Consider the following 27,401-nt stretch of genomic DNA (forward strand, 5'->3'; position numbering starts at 1 on the left):
AGGAGATGTGTTTTGGGTAAGTTGGAACATGGCTGTTGAGGCAGGGAGGGTTGCCAGCAGGCAGTGCACCGAGGCAGGTGCACACCTTCCTACCTTCAGTCTCTGCAGATGACTGCTCACATACATAGGTTTACATAGTGTACCTGGGATACCCTAAGCTGAGGCAGGAGAATTAGTAGTTCAATACTACAACCATGTGATGGCTCAAAACCTGCATGGATTTTTTTTCCCTTTAAAATTGTCTCAGAGTTCTGTAAGGGCATACACTTAGCAGATGAAAAAATATTTCCCAAACCACTACCTTCACCAAGCTGAGGAAGAGGATGAGGTCCCTACTCTCATGTTTCTTTTCCCATGTATTATGAAAATCAGATGCTTATTCATAACCAAACCTATGAAAACATCTGATAACGTTAGTCCTGTTGCAATCTGGAAACAGAGATAGAAATACAGTGCAGGGGACTGCTGGTGGGATGCTCAACCATTATGTTTTACTACCCCCCAAAAAAAGTCACAAAGTAACTCAGTTCATTAGCTCAATGTGAGGAATTTGGGGGTTGTTTATTATATTGATATATTTGTATTACTGCTTAGACTTCCCTGAAGTGTGAGCCTGCAGACTGCTGTTTTTAAGAGAGGAGACCGTAAACTCACCATTAGTTTTAAATAACTTTTACTTATGTGGTGAGAGTGCCCATTAGTTGGGAAGGAAGAAAATGTGTAGGCTCAAAGTAAAATCAGTCCCAAGCCCTGAAATGACACTGCTGCCTGTTTGCTGGGTGTCAGCCATGTAAAGTCATCACACTCTGGGGGCTCCCATGTCAATGGCTGTCAACCCAGAAATTAAGTCAAGATAATGACTTACAGGGGAAAAGCCAAATATTTACAAGTTTTCAGCAGTACAGAGGGAAACAAAGACGCTCCACTTGTCAGGCCATTGCTCAGGCACAGCCACCTCCCACATTTTACCTTAAAACCCAATAAGGCAAGTGTTTTTGATCTAGAATGAGCCAGTAACAGGCTCAGTCAATGCTCCTAAATGAGATATTCAGCTGTGAGTGGTAAACTCAGGAGGTTCCTGAATCAGGAAAAGAAAGGCCATGTCAAATATTCTGTTCATGAAAGAGAGGCAAAGACCCAGTCTATTTCCTACCATTCACCATAACCTTTTCCACTGCTGTTCCACCAGTGAGTGCTACTGCCTCCAAACCATCGATCGCTCATGCTGGACTAGCAGAAAGGAAATGAAAAATTACTATAGCTCAGTAAGGGAGGCCAAAACAACCACCTCCTTTAGCTTCAACAGAGGTAAAAGGGCTTAAGGTCACCTTTTTCATGGCCTTACATTTCCTCAATACTGATCCCATAGTAAAAACAAAATCTCAGTTTGGGGGTGAGGGAGAGGAGCTGCAGAGGAACTAGGACTCAGCCTGAAGGAAAAGGCAAATGATGCAGGAAGGGGAGAATTTCCTGTGGCTTCGTGAGCTATGCAGCAGCAGAGTGCAGGGCATCTGTACTGGGTAACAAAGCATAGCTCAAATCCACTTATTTCCTCACTTCCACATCAGGAACACCAAAGACAGGAGCTAAGCAAAAGTTAGTCCCCTTTCTTGAAAGAGCTCCTTTCATGTTTTTTTTTCTTGTGTTTGAGAGAACACAGCATATGCTAAGTTTAAATATTTTCCTTGTGTTTGCATTCTATATACAAATAGGAGCATCTGTCTTGGCTCTGAGGCCTAGAACCAAAAATCTGACAGAAACAGAGCCCTTGTGCCCTCCTGATATTCCCATGGCCTCTTGGGGTCACCACCACTCTTTCCCACATCACCAGGGCAGGGGTGTAAAGAAGTGCTCAGCATTTCACTTATGCTGGTAGAATAAGAGACTTGGTAAGACACCTCAGTGTGCACATGTGCCACAGTAAAATGTTTCTCAGCAGCTAGCATGGGAGTCTCTCTCATACTCAGTGCTGTTTGTTGGAAGAGATTTATGCTCACCAAGATAATCAACTGCCAAACTTGATCACTGAAAACCCGAAATTTTTGTTTATTTTTCTATTTGTTTTGGTCTGCTGTGTGTCTGCTAGTTTCCAAGTGCCCACCTTGATAGTGCAGGAGATAAGTCGACCACCAAATCTAACAAACACTGAAATCTTAATTTTATTTTTTGAAGTTACTAATGGTCTCCCTCAGCCTCAACACCAATTTAGCACTTGAGCTCAGTTTTCCTTCCCTGGCATATTCCAAGACAGCAGTCCCCTTTGCTTGAACTTTCAGCAGCCAAGTGTGTACTAGATGTCACGCTGGCATTGGGCCATATAGGTTACAGGAAGCACTACACCGCAGACAGCAAAAGCAGTTCAGACTGACAGGATTTCCATGAGAAATCCCTCTCCCCTCCTTTTTTTCTTTCTTCCCACCCCAAGAATTCAGAATTCTGGCATCAGAAAAGAAAAACTCTGAGCTGAATCCAAAGAGGAAATGTGCTTTTTGAAAAATGCATGCTCTGCGTTTTAGAAAGACAAACAAGAAGCTTCCTTGTCTTCAAGGGCAAAACCACTCCAGCTCTGCTCTCCTACTGCTTGGGCTCCCTGGCTGTGCAAGAGCTTCTGTTGCCATCGGGCAATGTCAGCTCACGAGGTGCATTCTTCCTTATCCACCAGTTTGTCTCTTTATCAGACAAAATAATGGCTTTGTACAGCATGATGCCACCTATAAACAAATATCCTAAACTACACTGCAACTACATAACATTTTCTATTATGGTCTGAATATGAAAGAGCTCTACAACCCTCATGCCTCTTCTACCACAGCTCGTTTCTCCTGCTTTTTCTCCCCTCTATGATGAAAGGCCTGGCTGACCTCCCACTTCCTCCCCAGCTTCCTCCTCTGCAACTCCCACCGGCCTCCTTAACTTCCAGCAGCCAGGAGTCTGCAGTCGCACGGCTGCACACACCATGAGCCCACCCTGAGTGGCTGGATCCTACTTCACCCACTCCCACAAGCAGCTCCAGATCTTCAACCCCTTCAGATGGTTCCTATCACACTCTGCTCAGGCCATCTTCCTAATCACCCAGCCTCCCAAAATGAAAACTATGCCAAGTCAGTATAACAGCCTGAACCATTTCTCAGCTCAAGAGATGTAAAACAAACTGTTTCAGCAGCAAAGACAAACTGCTACACACACAGCTGGTTTGAAACAGAATTTCACCTCTACATATTAGAAAGCTGCAGAGAAGTTCCCTTGCATTTGAGGGTAAAGATGTACTCCTGGAACTGAATTATTGCCAAGGTACTGCAGCAGCTCCTAATGGAGGAAACCCTCCAATATACCAAGAAGGGAAAAGGAGAAGACATGGACAGTCATAGAGAGAAATCATGAAAAGTCAGAAGGAAGAATGCAGAAGAGCTCTTGAGATACCGGAGAAGAGAAAGTACTGTGGAAAAGCTATCATTGCTTGGGACTGAGCAGGGCAACTGCTGGGGGCAAAAACAAGCCTCTCAGACCTTGGAAAAGAAGAAGCGGAGTCATTCCCCAGCAATGCTGGAGGAGAAACTGCTGGGGTGACAGAGAGAGGCCCAAAGCTGTAGCATCTGGGCCCAAGCAGACAGACTTCAACTAGCCAGCCACTGAAAACACAAACCTCTGCTTTGGCTGACTGGACCTGATCTACCTGTTAAACATCCAACTGCCAGTGGCACAGCCAGCTACGCCACACGACAGCAAAATGCAGCCATGCATTCACCTGAACAAACCAAAGACACTCCTTGGTGTGCTGAGACACAGCTGGTCTTCTGACTCATGCAACCCAATTTTCACATGCTTTTTTCATGCATGGTTCTGTCAAGCCCCATTAGAGCTAGGAAACAGTGGACTGTGAATAGAGGAAGAGATGAGAAAGGGTGACCCACAACAGGCCTCCCAGATGAATCCATCAGCACCCGGAAAGATTTTAGAGAAGAGGAACTATTGTTATCCTCTTTTGGTAAATGTTACGGGCAAGGCAGCCCTGCTCCAGCACAGCAAAACAGCAACAAAAGAAACTGAGCTCCCAAACCCATTAGCCTTCCCGACTTGTCAGCTCCATTTCCCCAAAGACTTTGCAGGCAGATGATGTAGAGTTCCCCACAAAAAACCACAGGGGCTTGCTCAAGTTCTGTGGTAGATATAATACTCTTGCAGCTAATTTAGCTTCCTCCCCCTGGTGTGCAGTCAGGGGATTGCTGGTGCATTGTGGCTCAGCTGCAAGTCAGGCAGACACTGGCTGTGGAGAAGGGGTTGTGTCTTCCCAGCCATGACAGAGGCCAAAAAAGGAAGCCAAGTTGCTGATTATGAACTTCATAAAGGAAACTATCAGAGATGAAAGCCAAACTTGGTTTAGGCTCTGTCCTAAGCTCTTCCCACCCTCCTTTGAGGCTAGTTTATGTTTCTATTATATTACTTAGCAACAAAGTGAAGTACACAAGCCCAAATAAGACTTGTAAAAACATATGCAACTACACTATAGACATACCAAGGTATGTCAGTATGGGATCACCAATTATTTACTTCCTATACCTACAAGATTACTGTGAAAATTTACTTTTAATTAATTCCTGTCAGTTAGCATGTAATAACATCCTTCCTCTTCCAGCCTCTGCATTTCAAGTGATTCACAGATTTAAAGCAGAATACTTTCCCTAAAAAGACATACATATGAAAGTCTGCCTGGTCTTCTTCTATTCAATTACATATCTCCATTCTCTGCCCTCTCTAATGTAGAGAAAAGGTACTTATCCAGATGAAACAATCCTCAAACATCTCCAAAACAGGGCTATTGATTACTGTTTCTACAGCTGCAGAATGAAAAGCTCTGAAGTCTGAAAGTAAAGTGATAGAAGTTCTTGGAACTACAGGAGTTTAAACAAGAGCCATATTTTCTTCCTTTATGGCTTTGTATTTCTCATTTTCTGCCACAAAAATAATAATGAAAAAATCCCTATGGTCCAGATATGTGTATGCTTCCTCCTCTTGAACTAAACGACAATTTACACATTTTTCCGAGGGCCATAACAGAAGAGATGTTGCTTTCTGTTCTATAATTTCACCGTAGGCATCATCCTCAACCAGTCTTTCTAGACTGTAAAGATATATCCGGTGTCTGTTATTGTTTTGTCATGATGAATTCCAGGAATAAATTAGGTTGTTGTATGTTTTAAATTATATTAAATCTCTACTGAAAAGATATAGAGATTTTAAATGAGATTAAGTCTGCAAGATCCTGAGCTCCTGTAGATGACTCTACCATGTGTGCATCCCATGTTTGAAAAGGACATGTTTGACATACTTACAAATATGGTACTGATATAGGCTGATTAACAAAATTATTTTGTGAATTCTTCTTTTATGCTTATTAAAACATAATAGTACACATTAGAAAGAATGATGTACTGCTTAAAATGATTAAGGCAGGGTTATATCTTGTTCTCTGGTCAGGGCATTAGTTTATCTATTATAATCCCTGTTTGAATTTGCCATGCTGACAACTGTCCCTCTTAAGTAACCCACTTAAGCATTTTTCAAAACTCAGGAACTGAGAAATTTTAAATTAGCAGCCACCATTAGTCATAAGGAAAATAACTGCAACTAAATAAGCAGATGCTGTAACATTACTGGCACAAAAGTAACAGTGGACCCAATAAAACTAATCTTGAGAAAACGAGCTGTGAGCCATAAGATGCCTGGTTGTAAATACTACTTCCCATAACCATGTTTCAGTAGGGTGACCTTTCTCTTACCTAGTTTCATGCTGTGTCATTTATCTGAATAGTAAGAAGGGAAGTGCTTCAATGCTCAGTACAGCTCAAGAAGAACTGATCTATGCCCTACCATGTAAGAAATGCTTTGTCAACTGCACTGTTCAATGTTTTAGGCTGCAAGTCCTATTATGGGTACAGCTGGACAGATAATAAAACATAAAACTGTCTTAGCAGGCATTTTCTCAGAAATGCATGATCTCCAGAACGCTATTCTAAGACACAAGTACCTTCTACCTGCTAATCCTAGGTGACAGACTAGGTATTTTGAGATGGTATCTGAGTTGTAAGTAAAGTTATCTTTTCAAAAGACTCAAATCTGACATGCTAAAGATCTGTTTATGCTGCTAAGCAATCTCTCCCATACAAATACCCCTCCAAAAGGAAACAAGCAATAATTGTATCTCCTGGAAAAAATAGTAATGGATTATTTCTGAAATACAGAGTAAGAAGGCAAGAAACTAACAACTATCCCTGGCTTAATTTGCATTGGCAAGCTGCTTCCTTGTCACAGTGCTTCTAGCAAATTCTGTACACCAGGAGTGACTACAGCAAAACCTGTCATGCTCATCTAAAGGACCTGATAAGCTAATTGTATGCCACCATATGTTCATCATACGTACAGACGCATCTTTAGCCAGTCTAGGAATATAATTCTGCTCTAGAAGCACAAACCTTACATGAAATACATGTTTCACTGCTATACTGAGGATGAATGAAGTAGCCAACAGCGAGAGCCACTGTGGTAGTGCTTCAGGAGCCAGCATCAGCTATGTAACACTGGCTCTGGAGGGTTGCAGCAGACAGTAAGTCAGTGTGCACCTACTTCCCCATGTGTGTTTAGAGTAAGACTACATCAGGTCTCAAGTAAGCAAATGAAACCATTCAGCTTCAGCTAAAGGTCTGAATATCTATCATTACATCCCCTGTTCAGGTATAACCATCACAGACATGTTTGGCCACCTCAGTGGAGGTGAGAAGGGGGAAAGCTGGATTCACATTTTGAGCAAAACAAGTTAAAACCTAATTTTTGTTGTGATTAAATAATTTCGTGAATTGAAAACATCTGCTTAAGAGCCCCACCGAGACAAAAGAGGAGGTGGCCCTGCTCATTCCCTCCCTCCTCACAGGTCTCTGAGGGCTGCCAGAAGCAGGGCAGAAGACCACTCTCCTCCTCCAGATGACCACACACACACAGAGCACAAAAGATGAAAACCAGGATATGAGACAGGTTTTCTTCATGGCTCAGTGGCAAGTACAGAAAAATGAATACTTCTCTAACTAAGGCTGTCCAGGGTTGGTTTACTAACAGTCCTTTAATCTCTGTAAAATCTTTGGGTTTCAGCAGAAACACCAAATCTCTAGAACAAATTCATCTTTTCAGGCAAAGCACAGCTGATCCTGGGACAGTGGAAAGACAAGCTCACTGGGCTGTGTAACTGCAGCTGAACAATGAGCTGGCTAAAGGAAAGGTTTATCTCAAGATATCACTTGTCAAGCTCACAGCTTTGAAGAAGACTGCTTAGCATGAAATGTTGGAGGAACTGGGTGTGCAACTACAACCATTTCTTAGCCCTGGGGTGGTATTTACTCTCACCACAATCATGAAGCCTTTGAGACACTGAGGGACCTGCCTCTGGTCTGTGGAAAAATTACTAAAGTAGTGAGAGGGAGATAGACTGCCTCAATATGAGTATTAACTTTGTTCTCTGCTGGTAGTAAAGGAGAAAAGTTTTTGTAACTGAAAGAAATTCAAACAGAGGAAAAAAAAACGAACAGCAAACAAAAGCAGCGCTGGTCAGTTCATTCTGGCACACATCAGGCTGCAATTCTGCTGCCAATGTCAATGTGTTACATGCTGTGTAGCTATAAATTTCAGTTATGTTTGAATAAACACCAGCATATAGAATCACTTTGGGTCTGCCTAATGCAGGCAGGCCAGAATTGCTATGTTTCTTCATCTGAATTACCCCAAAATTAAATGTTTAGTTGCTCTCAAAGTGAACATACCTGCAATCCCTTGTAGCAGCCCACAGACATTAAAAATGCTCTTCTTCATAATGCTCTGCACGCACATAGTAAAGACAGACACAAAAGCCACGGTGCAGAGAATCATGATTCCCATGGCGAGGAAAATCGCGGTTGCCTGCCAGAACCCACTGGCAATCTCACTGAAGTTTTCAGCGTAAGGACCACAAAGCGTGTCTCGCCTGGAGAACTGCATGTGGGAGATCCTGGTGCAGCGCCCGTAGATGCCCAGCGTTGGACGGTAGGGCTCCTGCGATCCCCCCGTTCTGTTGTCCACCTCCTCGGAGCTTGAAGGCTTGGCTTTGCCAATCAGCCAGTCTGCGCTCATGAAGGCAATGAGCTCTGCAAAAGCCACCACGATACTCAGGAGAGTCCATAGCATCGACCGACACGTTACAATGACATGACACATATTGATCTCCAGTGCTTGTGATCAGTGCAGCACGCTTAAAATCCAGACACAAGGGAGAAAAAATTATATTAGAAAAGGAAAAAAGTACGCTAAGAAAATCACTGTGGCTGTTCTGCCTACTTTCTCAGCTTTCTCACAAAGGCCAAGATGAAGCTTCAGGAGAAAAAGTGAACAGCCTCAAGTTTTGAAAGGAGTGCAATCATTTGCTCTCTCTGTTTAGTTCTTCCTTTTTTCTTTCCGGGATGCTGAGCTCTGAAGTATGGTTTTCTTTCTTAATATTCATACTGGCACATGACTCTGCAGGCTGATGGGGGGGGCTACAAGGACTGCCCACTGTTTGACATCACACACCTACAAGAAAAGAGAAAACACATCAGCAGCGAGAAAAAAGTCACTTCCACCCCCACAACAAACCAAGATCTGGCACAGATTCACATCAACAACACAAAGCTCTAACAAGGGCTGGTCAAACAGAGCCTGCTGTAAAACCTCCCTGATTTGTTGCAGGAGAGTAATTAATCTTTCCCCCACTGCTGGCAATACTTACAGTATCTGCTGTGCCCTATCCCATGGTGGGTGTTTGTCAAACACTTTGCAAGCAAAGGTCTCAGTAACACCCATCAGTCCCACCCACTCCTACCACCACACCCCCATCATCTTCTTCTGGTCCAAACTACCAAGGGTGCTGGCAGTCACCCAGCAAAATGCTTGGACACGTTTGAGCAGTTTCACAGATGTGCAGCTCCCGCCTTCACTCTGGGGAGGCAGCACAGCCTGCCGTCGGGACAAAGGCTGAACACAGCTCCACATGCCATGGGCACCCAGGTGCAAGGGGCAATGAAGGACATGAAGGAACCTTGTTCCGACCTTCTGGGTTTCTGCTGACTGCAGTTCAACCCCGCCTCAAGAGGAGGTGAACAAGACTACAGCTGCAGACGGCTCACCCTGTGATGTGGTGATCCCTTTGAAGCCTCGATTTTGCAAGGAGTGGTGCCTCCCCGAGTTTGGGATCGAGGTTTGTACCAGTGTTTCAGGAAAACAATCTGCCTGCAGGTATGTCACACACCTCATCTTGAACTGCTGCCAGCATTGGCAGCCTTTAGTGACTTACGCCATTGTAAACAGGAATCTGTGGATAAGCACCCCAGTCACTGCCAAGGGGCCAAAAGCCCCTGTCAGAGGAGCTGCCAGTCAGCCTTGAGCTTCCTAACTCCCCTCAATTCCCCTCCTCCACAGCCCAGCGTATGCTGCGACTGAAGCAAAATACTCCCCAGGGCTTTCCCCAAGCCATTATACTGCCTTCCAACAGTGGCTGATGACATTCCCAGAGTTACACTTATCTTAGCACAAGAGGCAAAGATCACTATACTTCCAACTCCTATCCAAATATCAGCCTCAAAATAACAAACAGGTCATCGCACACGCCTCTGCTCTTGTACTGAAACAGTTTTGCCTGAAAGCAAGGGTGGGAGCAGGAAATGCCCTCATGTTACCCCCTCCATGATGAGAATGTAGCACTCCCAAGTTTTCCTCACTAAACCCCAAAGACTGGCATTGAACTGGAGGCAGGAGAAAAGAATCAGATCTGGACCTCCTTGCTGTGCTGCTGCAGTCATCAGATGCCAGAAAAACAGCCATCCCCAACATTTTTTTTAGGTTTGTCATGGTGTTGGTATTTAATTTCTTAGGAGTTCTGAGTCAAGTGATTGAATATTAGTCCCACTGAATGCAAAACGAAACATACACTCGCAACTTCATACATTCAAAACTTCATCCAGAAATTTCAACTACCTCCTATATCAGACACAGAGAATAAAGTGCAAGATTTCATCCGCAATTTCTACTACCCCCATACTAGTTGTAGTGAATTATCTAGATCTACAGATTCCTTCGATATAAGAGGCTTAAAACTGATGTGCCAACAACAGAATTTGTTTACTGTAGTTCAGTGTTTTGTCATTGCCTTTAAAAAGGGCTTTCAGACATAGTGAGAAAACAGTTCTGTTAATTTTCCATTTTGGCGGGGGGAGAGCATTAAGTTTTCAAGCAACCTGACATACTAATAACTTGAATACACCCTTTGTAATAACAGAAAGCTGAAGTGTCAGCCTGCCAAAGAAAGTTCATTTGTTCAGTATTTCCACTTTAAATAACGATTGGAATGTAGGAAATGTTCACTACAAACTTATATTCTTCTGATGTCATCTCCATGACTAAAGAGAATTTAATGAAAAATGCCATTATTTTTTTAAAAGATGCTCCAAAAAAGCTCTAAAATCTGTATTTTTCTGCAAAAACTGCACCTATATGAACTCCTCATCTTTGTAATTCCAGTATTTTCAGTAATGTGGAAAGGACATAAGAGCTTAACACCCATAATGGCTGTTACTGTTGACTCTGTACTGCTGGATATAAAACACCATTTATTGAACACAGATGAAAACAAAGTTCATATTTACTTAGGTAGGTGGAAATGTTAGATGCACACTGGCAGCCATAAAAATATGTCACTGATAACAAATATGGGATGCTATACTAGAAGAAAAAACCAAATCATGGGGTTCTTCGCCAATTGAAACGTAAGAACAATAAATTGCAGTAAAATTTTAAGACAGTATCTCCAGAAAAGTCACTGCATGAACAAAACAGCCTGTCTAAAGCTGACATGGAGATCATGTCAAATCTCAGGTGTTCACTTCTCTGCTGTGCAACAAAGGGAAACTTTGCAGCATCTAAATGTGAACTAGTAGATGTCATTGAGAACTGCAATTGAAAATGTTTTTGTTTTGAATAAAACCTATACAATTTGGCTTTTCCTAGTAATGAGTTCTTTATTCTGGTGCAAAACATACCAAGAGCCAATACACATAGCAATGTACCCTTATCCATGGGCAAACGGATGCATAAGCTTTTCTAGCACTAGAGACAAGCTGAAAGGAGAGCACCACTCATCTGCAAGTCCTTTTTGTCAGACAGACAAAAACATACAAAGCAGGATGGCAAGCACAGAGGAGGGGCAGAGGCATTTCTTTCTGAGACTTAGTAAGGAAAGATTGCAGATGAAGTACTGAAGACAAGTTCCAACTCAGTCACATTTACGTAGTTCACCTTTTCCTCCCAATAACCTCTTTCCCCTTCTCCTTCCAACAACCTCCTACCCCCTCTGGGTTTCCCAGTGAACTTAACCATCTCTCATGTGGCTCCAACAATATGTTTGTGCTATACATGGAAGCCTCTCCAGCTACAGGCTGTGCTAAATAACTGTGCTTCCTGAAGCTCCACTCTGCTCACCCCTCCTTTTTTTCCCCTCCATTTTTGCTCAGCAGAAACTCAAACCAGGCCCTTGCAAGGCTGAAAACTAGCTGTTTATTCTTCCTCTCAGTTTCCCATCTCTCAACAAGTTTTTTCCATGACAGAACCGTATGTTCTTCACAGCACGCCACTCAGCCTCCACTTCTGACCGACTGTCAAAATATTTGCTTTGACAACTCAAATTCAAAACACACAATGGCTCTTTAACCCTTTCGGTATTAACTCATTCAAAGTAATTCTTGCTGAAGAAGCAGATTACAGGAAGTAGCCTCACCCCATAGTCATTTGGGCCTCCCCCTATTTTTACTACTGCATTTGATCACACTGGTGTGGAAGGAGGCTATCCATGCTGGGAAACAGCCCTGTACAGCACTGTCCACTTGAGCCACACACCATAGCAGCACAAGGGTCTTGGCAGTGCTGTTCTGACCCACCATATAACCCACATTCCTTGTCTGGACAGCACAGCTCCTGGATGGGTCAAATCTAAACCTTCAGCTTGGCTACCAGAATCATGCTCATAGTCATGCTCTGCATTAAGTGAAGTCTAACACAGTGAAAAGATGTCAGCAAGAACATCAGATCCTCAAAGCATCCAAATAGAATAACAGTTCTCAAATGCAAAATTATTTTGGTTGTTTTAATATAACAATCAAGCCAACTTAAAACCTTGCTAAAACTTTCTTTCTCTTCAGATTCAATTTTTACAACCAGATACACTGCCTCCAGTCATACTTTCACATCTTTAGATAGGCTTATTCAACTGTTCCTTTATACTATACAATATGCTTTTGTTTGAAGTATATAAACAACATCTATTTTTCTGAACTAGGTAAAGAAACAAAATTGCCTCCATTTTACTTACACTGACAAAAACAGAAAGTGGGAAGCTCACCCAAACTATAGCATTAAGGTTTTGATTTTGAAGATGTTGAGCTGCAGAGTTTTGCTTAGGCATACCAGGCAAATAGGAACAGCTGCAAAGTTCAAATCTCAGTCAATCACATGGCATGGCTGTTTATTTTAAAAAGGTGTCCGACAAGCAGTGTACAGGAAAACGACAAGTACCTTACAGAATAATGTTATGGACAGTCCTTCATGCTCACCTTATGATCTGACTGAAGTCAGAGGCTTAGACTACGATTCAGCTTTCACCCTTTCCAGCCCGGTTCTGTCAGCTCAAGAGTGAGAATAAATCATCTTTAGATAAGTGGCTTTTGGCTTGGCTTAAGCAAACAGTTGAATGGAAGGCCACACAGACTGCTGAAGCCACCCTGGTTTATAAAATAAATCCAAGCACAATTAGACATTTTCTTCTAAAGTTTGTTGGGGTCCAAAGTACAACTATATGGATGAGTTTCTAAATCTTGTTTACCATACACAAGCTTGAGCATCTCATAACCCAAAATGTGCAAATCTTGGAAGCCCGGGTTTTGCTTTCTCTGGAATGTTGTTCATTAGCAGTTATAAACTCTCCGAATATGCTCTGAACTATGAGCGTGGAAGTGGCTCCTATTTGTGTTGATGCTGACTCACTACTTAAAACAAACAGAAAGAGGCTCAGACACTACGAATCAATTTCCTCAAGCTCACCCCCACCCAGGTTGACATGAGCTCCCACTTCAAAAAGGTTCCATCCTTAGGTGTTATTGAACAAGCAAACTATTTAATTGTGAGCTCACCCTGCCTGGCAGAGTGAGACAGCCATCAAACCACTGAGGTAAGAGGGACTTCACTTAAGACAATGTGGTATGAGCACTAGAGATTGTTCATTTTATGCGTAAGTGATAAACGTTGGTAAATAAACTTCTCCTCCCACCCGATCCTCTCAGCATTCTTACAGGAACTGCTGCTCAGAAGGGAATGGCAGGTTTCTGCCAGCCTCCCTGCAGTCTTCAAAGCAGCAGAGCAGACACCTAGCAGGATTTGTCAGGAGATAGAAAGGTGCACCTCTGCATTTCTACCCCACACACTTAGAGGTGACTTGCAAATGTAAGAAGTACATTCATCACACTCCCTTGTCACAAGAGAACAGCGACAAGAATTAGTATTTCAGGAAAGACCAGTTGTCCCAAATGATTTGATGTAGGCTCTCTACAGACCACAAGGTGCTCTGCTAGCACTGGTTTCTGATAAGCACTGCATGCTCACCACAGGAAGCACCTGGATCAAGAAGAGGGAACGACACTTTGGGTTTTTTTGATTTTTTTTGTTTGTGACTTTGTTTTGTTTTCTAAATGTAACACATTTCAAAGTGATAAAAAATATTCAGTGTCAGATAATAAAATGGAGAAGGTGCTTTAAAGTTGAAGTGGTTGCATAGTTTCAGATAAATAGCTGAGAATAAGCAAAGGATTCTCCACTCACCTATGAAGTTTCATCAAATTATTGCCAACCTAAAGAACATTCCAGAATAGAGTTTTTTACTTGACAAACAAAGAGCAAAGTTTTGATTAGTCTTCACTTGTAAATTAAAGAGAGTGACTATTTGCACATCTTATGAATATTTAACCATTATAAACCTGCAGGCATATTAATGAGTGCATTATTGTGACAGGTGGTTGAAAACACATCAGACTAAACAGATTAATTTCACTGGTAATGGAAAGAATGTAGACTTATGATGCATCATGTCTTGTTCCTGCTGGCACAATGTAAGATATGAAATGGAAAATGAAAATATTTTTCAAAGTGAGTTAAAACTCACTGAAGTATCCTAATCAAAACCCTATTTCCTTGTCTTTCCTTTGAATTACCCTGTTTACTTCAGCCTCTTTCTACCAAAGGCACGTAGATGTAAAATTTAAATTAGAGCTATCCTTCATGTGCCCAAATATTATGTACACCAAGTGAAAAATAACTGTATAAAACAAAAGAAAATAATTATGACAGTGACTGTTGATCTCCTGAAGCAGGACATGATGTTTATTCCATTCCATCTTGCAAATGCTATGTAATATGCCATTTAATTACAGGTGGATTTGTTTCTAGAATACATCACTGTAAAAGAAACAAATATAAAGCTTCTTTCCAACTTTAAAAAAAAAAAAGCAGTTGAAATGCACTATTCTTTTTCTGACCTCATCAAAAGCCATGGCAAAACTCCCACTGACTTTAATGGGACCAATACATCACTGAAAAATCACTACAAGAATGAAAGTTCCAAATTTTCAGACCAACTGCAGGGGAGGTTTAAGCACAGAATTCATTTCACTCTTCCCTCATCCAGACAAAACTTTGCTTATTGCCCCCCCACTAAGAGGAGATCAAACTAACTCACATTTCCAGCATTGCCTCTGAAGCATAAACTCTCAAGCTGGAGATTTGTTCCATTGTTCCATATTTATTGACTTACAAAATTCCTTAAATCTGCAGCTATTATGTTGTGTTTTGAAAATTTACTCGGGATCTTTTGTAATTCCAAAATTTATTAAACCTACAATGTTAAGAAAAGCTAATGTGTGGTATTTCTATTGTTGCTTCTCAGGAGAAAATTACACATCACATCAAAAATCATCACTAAGGGAGCAATCTTGGCTACAATTACTGATAGTCTAACTGCTCAGGAATTTACCAACTGGGAGTAGAATCACGACTTTACTTTCCTAGTTTGATTCCTCAGCAGGTCACTGAAGTCTCAATCTTCCAAAGTCTCATTTGAGGCCCCCTTTCACTGATTACCTACATTATCATATATGCAAGCAGACTCAAACATTCATTGTGTTGTAATTACTTCTTACCAGAAAAAAAAGGGATGTTAGGAGAAAAATAGGAAGTCAAAGGGAAGGAACTACTATTATTTGGTAGTAGCAAATCCTTGTTATTTTTACACTTAGGATTTTTACTTTAAAAGGAAGCTGGACTATTTAAATAGTTAATAATGTGTGCATAAACTACAGCATCAGACCAAAACCACATGGAATCTGTGCTTATTGTAAAAAACAACTCACTCCCATGAGTTCATTGTGACAGATTTGGAACTACTCTTAATAATTTATTAATATTGTACTAAGATATTTATTATACTAATACACTGGTTATTGTTTAATATGAGAGTAGCCAGAAAAACAAGCAGGAAAGGAAAGAATGACTCAGTTGTGACACTTCTCAGCAAACTCCAGGGAATGGCTTACTAAAAAGACAGTACTAGCTCAGGAAAAGCCTCACAAACACAGTAGATCAAAGATGTGAGGATTGTTCGGGAAGGAACAGTCTTTCACACTGGCAGGAAAAGAAGCTGTTTTTCACAAACAAGCTTAAGAGAAAGGCACCTTTGGGATGTGCCTATTGAAGTGAGGCAAACATAGAATACCATATTCATGGGCTCCTCAGTTGCCCTTAGACAAAGCAGTTAGCCCTGCAAACAGCCTTGGTTCCTTGAATGAAGCAAACACCACTTCAGTTAATTCCCCAAAGGAAACCGCTGCAGTATCTCCTTTCACATTTGTAGCTCTGTTAGCAGAGCAGTCACACAGGTTATGACTCTCCAGCCTGCCTGAACAGTTGGGGTGGGTCATTCTTCTGCTGAGACGAGATCTAAGGCTGTAGACACAAGGACTGACCTTTGCAAGAAGGAAGGACCCAGAGGTGTTTGCACTGTTACTCACAGCAAACAACCTTCTACGTCAGTCCTTCCAGATTGCTGCCAGCCGGAAGGACACCTCTCAGGTATCGACTGCTCCCCAGGTGCATGACGTGTAACACTCCCACAGTAAAGAAAGGACACATTTTTGGCACAGCAGGATCTTTTCACTTTGGAGTCAAGACACACAGGTCAAGCAAACTACCTGCCACGATTGCAGTGACTGATGAGGTGGAGAACCTATCTTGTCACAAAACCAATGTAATCATTCTTGTTCCTCTTAATTCAAGCCGAAAGTGAAATATTCTTCAAAAACAATCAACACAGACAAGCAGGTCAGCATAGTAATGCACAAAATGTATTACCTTACAGAAACACCTTTAATGTGACTTTTCATTGTACTTGAACTGAGAAGAACCAGTAGTGGTTCAAGTAAGTGAAAAGGGCTGTGATGGATCAGAGCTACCACACTTCTGTACTGACAAGGATGTCTGAAGTATCTGGGCACCACATATAACAGCAGACTTGAAAAGATTGCACTAAAACCTTTTATACAGGAAAAGGCAAAGTACTGAGACACTGGCATATCTCTGTGCACATCAACTAAATGCGAGCTATAGTTGTTATTAATGTTTAACCTCTTGACTGTGGCCAAAGAGAAGAATTGAAACGAGATATTTTCAATACTGCATATTTCATTCATCAATAATTACAGGAATGCTGTGTTGGGAACTCTAAAATGGAAGCTCACTGCAAAGAGCTTGAAAAAAATCTAGACTAATAGCTGAAATTCTGGAAACCCCATTTCAGAGCAAGAAGCAAAAATAAACAGATTATTAATTTTAGCAACTGGATTTAATCTAAAGCAAAGATTGGAGATACTTTTACAAGTTGAGCCATTTGCAAAATTCTGACTTGTTTTAATGCAGCTCGACTTGGTAGACTAGATAATGTACACAACCACAAAAATTAATAACTAATGAATGTTTGCAGAAACTGAAAAGGGCTAGAGGGGGAAAAAAAGTGCACCTTTCTCAGCTTCACTTTCTCCAGAAATGCTGCCATGTCTCTGTCTCTGATGTCACGTGGTTGCACTAAATGGTGCAAACTACAACTGTGTGGGGATATACATATAGGTCTGGTAATGATCCACCTTACTGTCATATAAATACATAGGCAAAACAAAAGGAAGAAAGCATAAATAACCATCCCAGTCCTCTGGATGAGATGTTCCTCACTCATATATTGAAGTCTGTAGCAATACTGTGAACTGAACCCAAAGGCTGCTGCTAGAAACCGTAAAACTTTGGGGATTTAATATACTATGCAGTGTCTTGCACTGTGCCAAACACTTTTCTTGTCATCCTCATCCTTCAAGCACAAACTCCAGCTATTTCTCTGTCACTTTGAATCTCTAGCCCTGACACACCACATGCAAATGCATCTTTCCTTCTCCACAGAGGAGGACTGTTGACATAGTCAGATCTCCATTAGTGACTTTGATTTTCTGCTCACTGAGAAATGGTTTAGGTATCAAACTGCAGTTTTTTTCTACAGTATCCATTGCTGAAACAGGCAATTACCACAGCAACCTATCACAATAGCTGCAAAGAAGTTCACCTGTAAAGAAACAAACTTCCCTCTATGACTAGCCTTCTCCACTTGTGCTTCAGCGAGGAACATAAACTCACTCGTAACATCTGTAGTGGATGATTTCCCAAACGTATACCTCATTGAAGAGGATGAAGTTACAGATACTCACAGGTCCCACTAGGTTGTAGGGCCTGGACTTAACTTCATGACCTTTTACCATATTGGGTTGGTTAGCTTCTTTCAATTCTCAGTGATATTAATCCTTTTGAAAGCAAATGCAGTCTACAGTTTAGCTGGGAGGATAAGATCTCATTGTACTATTGCCAAAAGGTGGAAAGTTCTTGATTATGTCTTTCCCATTGGAAAATGCAAATTAATCAAAATGCATGTCTGAAGATTTCCCAAGGAATAGACAAAATTACTAAGAAAAAAGTTCCTGCACACTAAAAGCTTTATGGAAATCTCTCTGCTCTGTATGTTTCAAACATTTAACTGAATTCTGAAAATTATCTTTAAATATGAGATTATCTATTAGATCTTTTTATTGCATTTCAAGTTCTATGCAAGTATAGAATTTCATGCCAAAATTAAAAGTACAGTACAAGAAACAGTTTCATTAACTGTCCATCCTGCAAGTTGTTGTTTCAAACCAATTCTAAACACTGCACTCATTGCATTCTGTATGTTGATATTGACTATTACTAGCATTAATTAGTTCTTTAAAATACATGATTGCAAATCAAAAATTTTATCTTCTGTTTCCTAATAAATGCTCTCCTAAAAACCAATTCACTTCATCAGAGGCAAAATTAATTAATTTGAATAAATCATTAATAAAATGTATAAAGTGGAAAAAATATACATTCATTCAGACTAGAAATGTATTGGACCTATCAGAATTTTACTCAGAATTTTGTACCATGACTCTCCGATTTGGGACAAACATCCTAGTTTATGTAGCTGCGCATTTATCTTTATCTCAGGTGACAAAAGAGCCAGTCTTTCTCTACTTGGCTATGTTAAGACTGCAGAATTAGAAGTTCAGATAATGCAATCAAATAAGCAAAACCATTTCAGCCTAAAGCAGAATATACTGAACAAACCATATTTTCTCTGGTTTTTGGTTTGTTTGAATTTTAAAAACACAATATTCTCTGACTTTTGAGCAATAGAGTTATGAGATGTCCAATGCATCAAGGGAGAGAAAAAAAAAAAAAAAGAAAATAAATAAAAAATGGACTACTTTAATACAGAGAGGATAAAAACATGCAGGTAGAAAGACCAACATTATAATCTATAAACCAGTCTTGGGGATGGGGAGTTGAGGTTTTTTTCCTAGTGAAGCACTGCCTAACATACTGAAATGTTTTCCAATAACTGTTACCATTATTAAGTTCCAGATCTCTGACAACAGATAAAATCTGATATCTAACACAGTTGAAGTTTTGTGTATATGTGTATATATATTTAGTACAAAAAGCTTGGAAACATTCTATCCTTACAAAATTTACATTCTTACTGAACAGAAGTTGAACCAGGAGATCTATTTTGACAGATAAAAGATTAACGACACCAAAATTCTTATTTTATTTAACCAGCAGAAATACTTCTATAAAAGTTAAACTTAAAATTATAATCTCAAAGCTTTAAGAAAAAATCATAAACTGTAACAAATTGCACAATCCACTGAATAAATCAAGCAGGAAGCAAAACAGCTTCAATGCACACCCAGTATCCTGACAGTCCCCCAGCACTGCTGGATGAATGGTGTCTACAACACTTGCAGATCATCAGTTTGGCATCCCATGTGCCAAAATGCCACAACAGGTTCCCTTTTTCATCTTTATGTCAGAGAATACAATTCCACAGGAAGCTGGAAATAAAACTCATTAATCTGGGTTCAGTGAATGCCATCTTTAGAAAAAGTAAGTGATTGTTTCTTTTGGAATATTGCTTATCTTAAAAAATTTAATTCATTATCTAGAGTAAGAGCTGACTGATCTATCTGGCACTTTGCATAGGATAAATTCTAAGAATACACTTGCTGGTGTAGACTGCATTTACTTCACTAGGGTAAACCAGAATTTACCAAGGTAAAAACCAAAACCCAAACGGGTTCAGTGAAGCACTTGAATCCTTGCTTTTCTAATTACCTTTTTCCCTGAGCTGTTATGAGGACAGGAATAACAGAAAAGAAGCTCTCAAAGCTATTTGGTGCAGCCTGGTCTATTTGCAGCACAGCCAGAACAAAACATTTAACTGGACTGACTCACTCACCATTTGGATAATGAACTCATCTGAATTGAGCTGTGAAAATACCAATTTGCTTCAGATGACATAATTGCTGTTGCAAAAACTAGATTCCTCAGTAGCTCTCCTAGAAAGAAGGCTTTGTTGTAAGACAGAAGAGAGAGGCTCTTCAAGCAGATGGTCCTGAGGATGTGCCCAAAGGCCAGTTGGTACATGTGCACAGCCAGGTCCGAGCTGCCAGCAGTGCTGCAGCAGCCTCTTGGCAATGGGCTGTCTTCTCACAGCTGCAATTTGTGCTCTGTGCCCTTGCAGCTTCTGCCCTTGTAGGGCCGAGATCCACATCATGTGCTCACCCTTGTGTTTGGAAAACCTCAGCATGCACCAGGCATTCAGGGTGAAACCATCACCACCGCCTTCATTGCTGGTGTCATCTGCACTGCAGATGATGCCTATTTTGCAGCATTATTTTAAGATGCTGCCTGAGTAATTCTGGATAGAGCAGAAGAAAAAGTTGCTTATCTTTCACCAAAATCCACAGAAAATTCTGTTTTCTCTGGACTGGAAGAGACATACACAGATTGTTACAGGAGATGCCACAACAGGTGGCAGTTGTGTTCCTCTGTGTTCAAGGTGTATATCATTGGCTTCAAGAACATTCACACATTTGTTTACTGTGCAAGTTTTTCCCAAGAAAGGAAAGAACTACTTTGTTCCTTTTTTACTACAATCAAAATCTGTTATCCTATTTAGGGAAAAGGAACACAGAAAGCAGAAGCTACTAGATGGCAAAGCTATCCTTTTTTATTTTTCTTTCTTAGTATGGTATGGCTAAACTCTTATTCTTGTACAGTTTCAAAACCAAACTTTGGGTAATTCCTGCCCTATAAGCAATATTTATATTTGCTCATCGTGATCATGACCTTGGCAGTGTGATTTAAGACTTCTGAGTCCTTGCAGCTGTACCGAGCTCTCCAATGCTTTTACAAAATACTAGAATCACAAAAGAAGAGCACCAGTATTTACTGCAGAGTGTTTAATAAATTATCAGAAGAATTCTAAAGCATTTAGCAGAGTCTTAGTCCTTTTACCTAGGATATGCCCAGAAGCTTGTCTCCCAACTGCAGGCTGAAATAAAGACACTGTAGAAACTGTACAGCAGCTTTGCACTGGAGCCAAATACTGTTTGCAGCACCAATTCTCTGTATTCCACAGACACTGTCTTGTATGCAAGAGGGCTTAAAAACACAGTTGAAACTGCAGTGAAGTATGCTGAAAGAACAAGAATGCACATAGCTCCTTTCCCCAAAGTGGAAAAACCTCTGTGTACTAGATTTTGGCTTCTTCTTCTTCCACCTGTTACAACAAGATTATAGAGAAATGGTCTAGCTGGTTGGTTTGTAAACAAATAAACAAACAGGACAGGCTATGTTAGATTAGACGAGTGTGTCTGAAATGTAAAATTAGCATGTTGGTCACAGTCATACCCAGCAAAACAATCCTCTTCCTTGTTTTCAAACTTGTAGTTTTGTTTAAGGCTTTTTTTTTTTTTTTTTTTTCGCAGGAAGCTATAAAAAGAAACAATAAGCAGAAAGTACTTAAACCACAAGCAAATGCAAGGAAGAGATAAGGTGAAATACTAAAAATAAATCCGGAGCAGTTGCAAGCTGGTGAGGAAGCAGAGTAACAGTAAAACATCCATGTCTTTATGCAAATACAGTTAAAAAGAAAATAAACAAATAGGAACCAGCTGGTGAGAGGAAGAGCATGGTGGAACAAAGCACACTATGGAAATGAAAACACAGGCTGTTATAATAACCTGTACAGGAAAGCTGCATGCATAAGGGAAGGTCAACACAGTATTACTGTAATCAGAGACAACAACAGTGTGCTAAAATATGAAGAGAAACAATAGGAATGCTGGACATTCCACAGCACCTGTGTGGAGACTGATAGCTCGTTCATACTTCAAGAGCCTGGCTGCTGACAGTCCCCAAGAAAACCCAGCAGGTCATCTCAGCAGCAGCACCACTTCTTGACAGCACCAGAGCAAAAACAGTCTGACTGACCTGGGAAAAGTCTGACGCAAGAAGGTGTCCTTGTGCCTTACAGATTCTTTTCAACACTCACCCGTACAAAAAACAACATTACCAGAAGTCTTATAATACAAATGTTGAATGATTACATAGGAAAAGTGTTACTGAATTTTATAGGAAGCTATAAAAGAATGGCAGGCAATTTAAATGTGTGTAAAAGAATGGTCAATCATTGTTTAAACTTTGGAAACTCTTGGGGAATTTGTAAAAAGAAGTTTAATATAAAAGACAAAGTTATCAAACAGCAGTAACATTTCAATATTGAAGAATGTAGTGCTGGAGGGCAAAAAAATCAACCCATACTCAACTAAGACCAAGAAACAGGAAACCTATTCCTACAGAGTTCATACAGGAACTCTTGTAAGCAAATCCCTTAAATATATTATGAATATGAGATTATGGAAGTAAGTCTAACATTTTAATGGACTGTTCCTTTAGAATGATATGCTAAAACCCAAAGAGTAAATTATTATTTCTTTTGGAGCAGAAGACCAAGAAGGGTCTTCAAGCAGGCAGCGATCCGTCAGTGCAATTTAAGTTATTTTGTCTCCTGAAAATACTATGAAAAAATGCACAGAACATTGCTGCTGGAGAGTTATACTAAATCTGGACATATTATCCCATTTTCAAAGTCCAGATAATCCACTTTCCTAAGGGTAGGCTATCATTGAAAGTGTTCTGAGGGGTCACAGCTTTCAAGAACTCTATGCAGCTGCTAAGATTAACAAGTTTCCCTTCACTCTGCAGGGTCATGTCCTGAAGATCATGATGAACAAATACCAACATTGATCAGAAAACTGTGATTACCCTAAGCTTGTTTTGAAACCATCCAAAAACAAGTGTCTAGCACCACCGCACCGGAAAAAAAAAAAAAAAAAAAAAAAAAAAAAAGTTGATTTGTCCATTCCCTCATTTGCTTTCTAAGACAGCAGAGAAAAAAAAAACAACATTCATTTAGGTTTGTTGGCAGTGTATGTACATACAGTTACCACTCATGAATAAGCAATTCCTTTATAAGACAAATTAAGGAATAAACAATTAACAGAGAAAACCTCAATTTGCCTTATTTTCTCTACCTGTCTTGGTATACGTAAGTATTTGCACTAACAGTGAAAAAGTGGAGATACTGCACATTCTTGAAAAGCATGTGATTTTAAGAATCTACTATACCTTGGCTGTTTAAGTGAGGTAACATATAAAGAACATTGTTTGAAAAAAAATTCATACTTAACTTGATAAAATTAGCGTTAGCATAGAGCAGATTTTTACGTCTGACAATACTAAACCACATCTAAATTAATTCAAAGTCATGCTCCACCACAGTTTCGCAGGGAGAGACTGTTATTACAGTACACATAAACTGCTATGGATGCTGTCAAACTGATGCTCTGTAAAAACTAGACAAAGAGAAAAAGGAGAATACATCCCATCCATTTTACCCCCTGCCATGAAAGCGAGAAATTGAGGGCCATTTGTTTCCGACAAAAAAATTCAGGCATGTTCTCTAAGATGAAGTGATAGGGATGTGTATTTTGTTTTACTTTGAAAAAAACTGTTAGATATATTTTGCAGATGTATAGATATTAACGCATAATATTATTTAGCTCCTAGTTAAAATTGTGGCTTAAAGCACAAAACAAATACAGACAATGATACTGATCTCTGAGCTGGTAAAATGCTTTCATGTATGCACCAGAATATTAAGACACAAATCCCTCTGGTTAGTGACATTGTCTGAATTCAGTTCCCAGAAGAAAGTAATACAGAACACCAAGGCTGGAGACATATCTCAACTGTAGACTTCTCAACTACAGCCAAGCTTTGAAACAGTAAATAAGTTTGCACGTTTTTGTTTTTTTTTTTTCTCCTGCAGAGAAAGATTTCACAGGATATTGTAAATGTTCAGTATAATTTAAAAATGCTAACTTAATTGCCAACAGTTTATGAACTCATCATTTCCATGTGGCTTGCCTTGCTATTTGACCACAGAAATAAAAACTTCTTTGGACACTAAACACACATCTACAAGTGAACTCTTAGAAACAAAATAACAAAGTGACTTAGTTACTATGTTTTCACTTAGATCGGCTGGTATTCAGGAAAGACTCTGATTACTAATCATCTGAGAGAGCCCTTGAAATGATGAGTGACCTTTTAGAAGTTCAGAAGAATAAACACAAAACATGAAATCACTGGGAAACAGCTTCTTAAAGAAAACAGGTAATGGAGAAACATAGTTGAGAATGAATGGATATCTAACACATCTAACACATCCTGACTTCCATGTTTTGAACCCAACAAGGCTGAGCACCAGCCCTCTCCAGAAAGCAGGGTTGCTTGTTTTCCCTCTTTAAAATTTAGGCCCATGCTTACAATATATTCACATTGATCACATATGCTGTTACAACTAGAAGACTACCTATGTTAGAAAAAATGCTTATGCTGTGTTGCCACATTGTGAGTTCAGACAGTAGTTTACACTAAGTGCACCAAGCAGCCATCAGAAAATACAATTAGGGGTCTTCCAAAGCTGCATGTGGGAAAGACAGTAAAAAAAATAGACCATACTAAAACTGATTAAATCAAAGGTAACCCTAACAACCTTTCACTGTATGCAGACATGATATTTAGTAGAGAAATTCAAGAGGCATTCATGTAGAGGAATTCAATCTATTGAAATAAAAGTCAGTAATTGGATCTGCCTAGAGTAATTGCATATCATAAACACAATGAACTTGAAGCCTTGGTGTAAATCAAGTGCTATGAATTAACCAACACCAATGAGATTAATCGAGGAAAAGGGCTAATAGGATACTGATGCACTTTCAAGCAGCATAGCTGCTTTCTCAGTTAGTACATGAGAAGGAGATAATATTTTGCTATATCTCAAGAATGTATGTATGTGCTCAGATGTCCAGAGAACTGCAGACAAGAGAAATCTGGAATGTTTCTGGCCATGGAAAAAAAAAAGAGGGGGGTGGGGATGAGTGGGAAGGGAGGGTCTGACAGGGGGATGGGATCAGAACGAACCCTATATCAAAACTGCTCCATTTTCTCCATCAGAAAGGAGATGGTGAATGAATTTTAATTTTTAAAAACAATTGAAGGATCCAGAAATCCGGACATAGCAGAATTCATTTATTTCCTAAGGATACTTGACATAACATAAAACATGCATACATACAACATAATACATACAATATAAACTAGCATGAAACCAAAAAAGACAACATTCAATGAGGATAAGTAGCAAGAAAGGGAAGTATATAAATACAGAATGAAGAAGAGCTAACAGTACTATAGAAAAGGAAGTGAATGTAAAATGGGTCACAACTGAGTAGGAGTCAAAAGAATGACAAGAGGATAAAAGCAAATCAAAATATTCTAATTCAGAGATGTGTTAGTACTTCACTAAAACACAGAAAGCGGTGATTACATGCACATTCAAAGCATCTAGCTTCCTGCTTAACATTTCAGCAAAATAGGTAGAGATAGCAAGAGTGATCAGAGGAGAGCAACAATGGCCAGAGGTCTTAAAAATGCAACAGGAGGGAGGATACAAGAAGCCTTAATTCATATGAAAGAGTAGATATGACATTAACTGAAGTCATACAGCAACGATCCTAGAAACAATCTGTCCATAAACCCTTCAGAGATTAACGTTTTGTCCAACACACAATTTTGACCTTAAACACGAAACAGAAGCCTATATGGGCAGTTGTAAAAACAATTGCAGCACTGAATAGAGCCATAAGAAAACATAATGGAACAGAAAAAAAATCTGTGTAGGGTTACTATTAAAAAAATCTGTAAAAAGATTTTCTCCGCCTTTCAGTTTCAAGTTTCAGCAAGGGCTGTGAAAGCAGCTGTGGCTGGGGTAAGCTTGAATAGCTGGACAGAAATGTGGTAAGAATTTCAGGGTGAACTGAAAAGAGCTTTCTTTTACAGTGCAATCAGTCAAACCTGAGATTCATGCCCTTCAGATGGCCAGTCCATAAATTATAGGACAATAAATCAACCAAATCAAAACAGGAAGTGCAGGCCAGTTGCTTTATTTCTCAAATACCTCCTCTGGGATGCATATGCAAGACACCCAAGGGGGTTTGCAGTAACTTCCAGCCCAGGTGATGCATATGCTCAAAATGGTCAGAACTAATTATAAAACTAGATCCCATAACAAAATCTACTGCTTGTCTTCCAGTCAACATTAGCAGTGTGCTGCAGGAATTCCTTTGTATGCCATCATAGTCCAAGGTTATTTTTTTCCTCAAGTTTTAGTTATGTTAGCCTAGAGCTTCTCCACATTCTCTCTGGTAACAGCTAAGGCTGCATAAAGTAACTATGTAAGCGCTAGAAAAATGTTCAATTGACATAGTTGTTTGATGGAGAATTTAAAGTTGAGTAAGGTCATCCCATTACAGGAAAGTGGAATGAAAGTTGTTGCAGTTCAGCCTCAAACTCCATCACAGGTTCCCTTTATCCACCAAAATGTAAGTTCTGCCTTAGCATAGAGATTGTTCAACACTTTCCACTCTTAAAATGTATTTTCACTGCTTACAATTTTGCCAAAATAGCAGTTTGGGCTGAAACTTTCCACACCAGATGCCTGCCTGAGGCTGAATTTTTTTGCACAAGTTTCAGTTCTAGAAAATGAAGATAGGTTTCTCAGTATTAAAAGCTTTTGGTGACCTTTTCCTCAAGAAAGAAAGCTTTGTAAGAGTAGATAAAATCTTCTACTCCATCAGATGGTTCATGACATTGAGGGTGCACATCTACTCTGATTTGGCAGCTGGAGGCCTTTTGTAAATTTGCCCAGTGACTAGAACCTCCATAGACTGTATCCTCACTTTGCACACTTTTCTGTCAAGCTGGAGCCCTGACCAGACTAGCAGACACCCTCCCTGGAGGACAACATGTGATTTCAATCAGCTGTGGACCATGTCAGACCAGAGCTGAAATCAAAGCTCAATTCAGAGCATGCTTTTCCCTCTCCTGCCAGTTACTGAGCTATGCAAAGGGCCATGCTGGGGAGCTGCTTTAGAAGGAAACAGAGAAAGAATTTTTAAAACTAAACCCAAAAAAGAAACCCACCAAGCACACACAAAAAAATAACAACAACCACACCATATCTGGAGACTGGGTGGAAGGTGAAGGAATGACGTGAGCTGGAAGAAGATGGAGAGAGTCTGGATCCGTAAGACAGAGTTCACTAATGAAGAAACAGGTAACATCTCTCCAGGAGGCACCCCAACCAACTTACTCAGGGATAGTTAACAGTAACAGATAAAAAGCACCTAGAAGTGTACAGAATTTATTTTGTGCCCTCAAGTCTGGCA

The 27,401-nt window shown here is 40.1% G+C and overlaps 1 protein-coding gene across 3 annotated transcripts in view; it reads right to left on the minus strand.

Moving 5' to 3' along the window:
* LHFPL2 (LHFPL tetraspan subfamily member 2) overlaps positions 1-27,401 on the minus strand; it is a 125,748-nt gene that overhangs the window by 9,726 nt on the left and 88,621 nt on the right. Inside the window, exons 1-2 of one of the 3 annotated variants that reach the window (XM_056514729.1) lie at positions 8,783-8,820; positions 7,806-8,586 (exon numbers count right to left, since the gene is read on the minus strand). In XM_056514729.1, coding sequence (XP_056370704.1) covers positions 7,806-8,235 — 430 coding nt within the window. In that variant the 5' untranslated portion in view covers positions 8,236-8,586; positions 8,783-8,820. Of the gene's footprint in view, positions 1-7,805; positions 8,761-8,782; positions 8,821-27,401 lie in introns of those variants that run through there. The other 2 variants (XM_056514730.1, XM_056514727.1) reach the window with 2 other exon arrangements.

Source organism: Oenanthe melanoleuca, chromosome Z, assembly GCF_029582105.1.
Source record: "Oenanthe melanoleuca isolate GR-GAL-2019-014 chromosome Z, OMel1.0, whole genome shotgun sequence".
NCBI lineage: Eukaryota > Metazoa > Chordata > Aves > Passeriformes > Muscicapidae > Oenanthe > Oenanthe melanoleuca.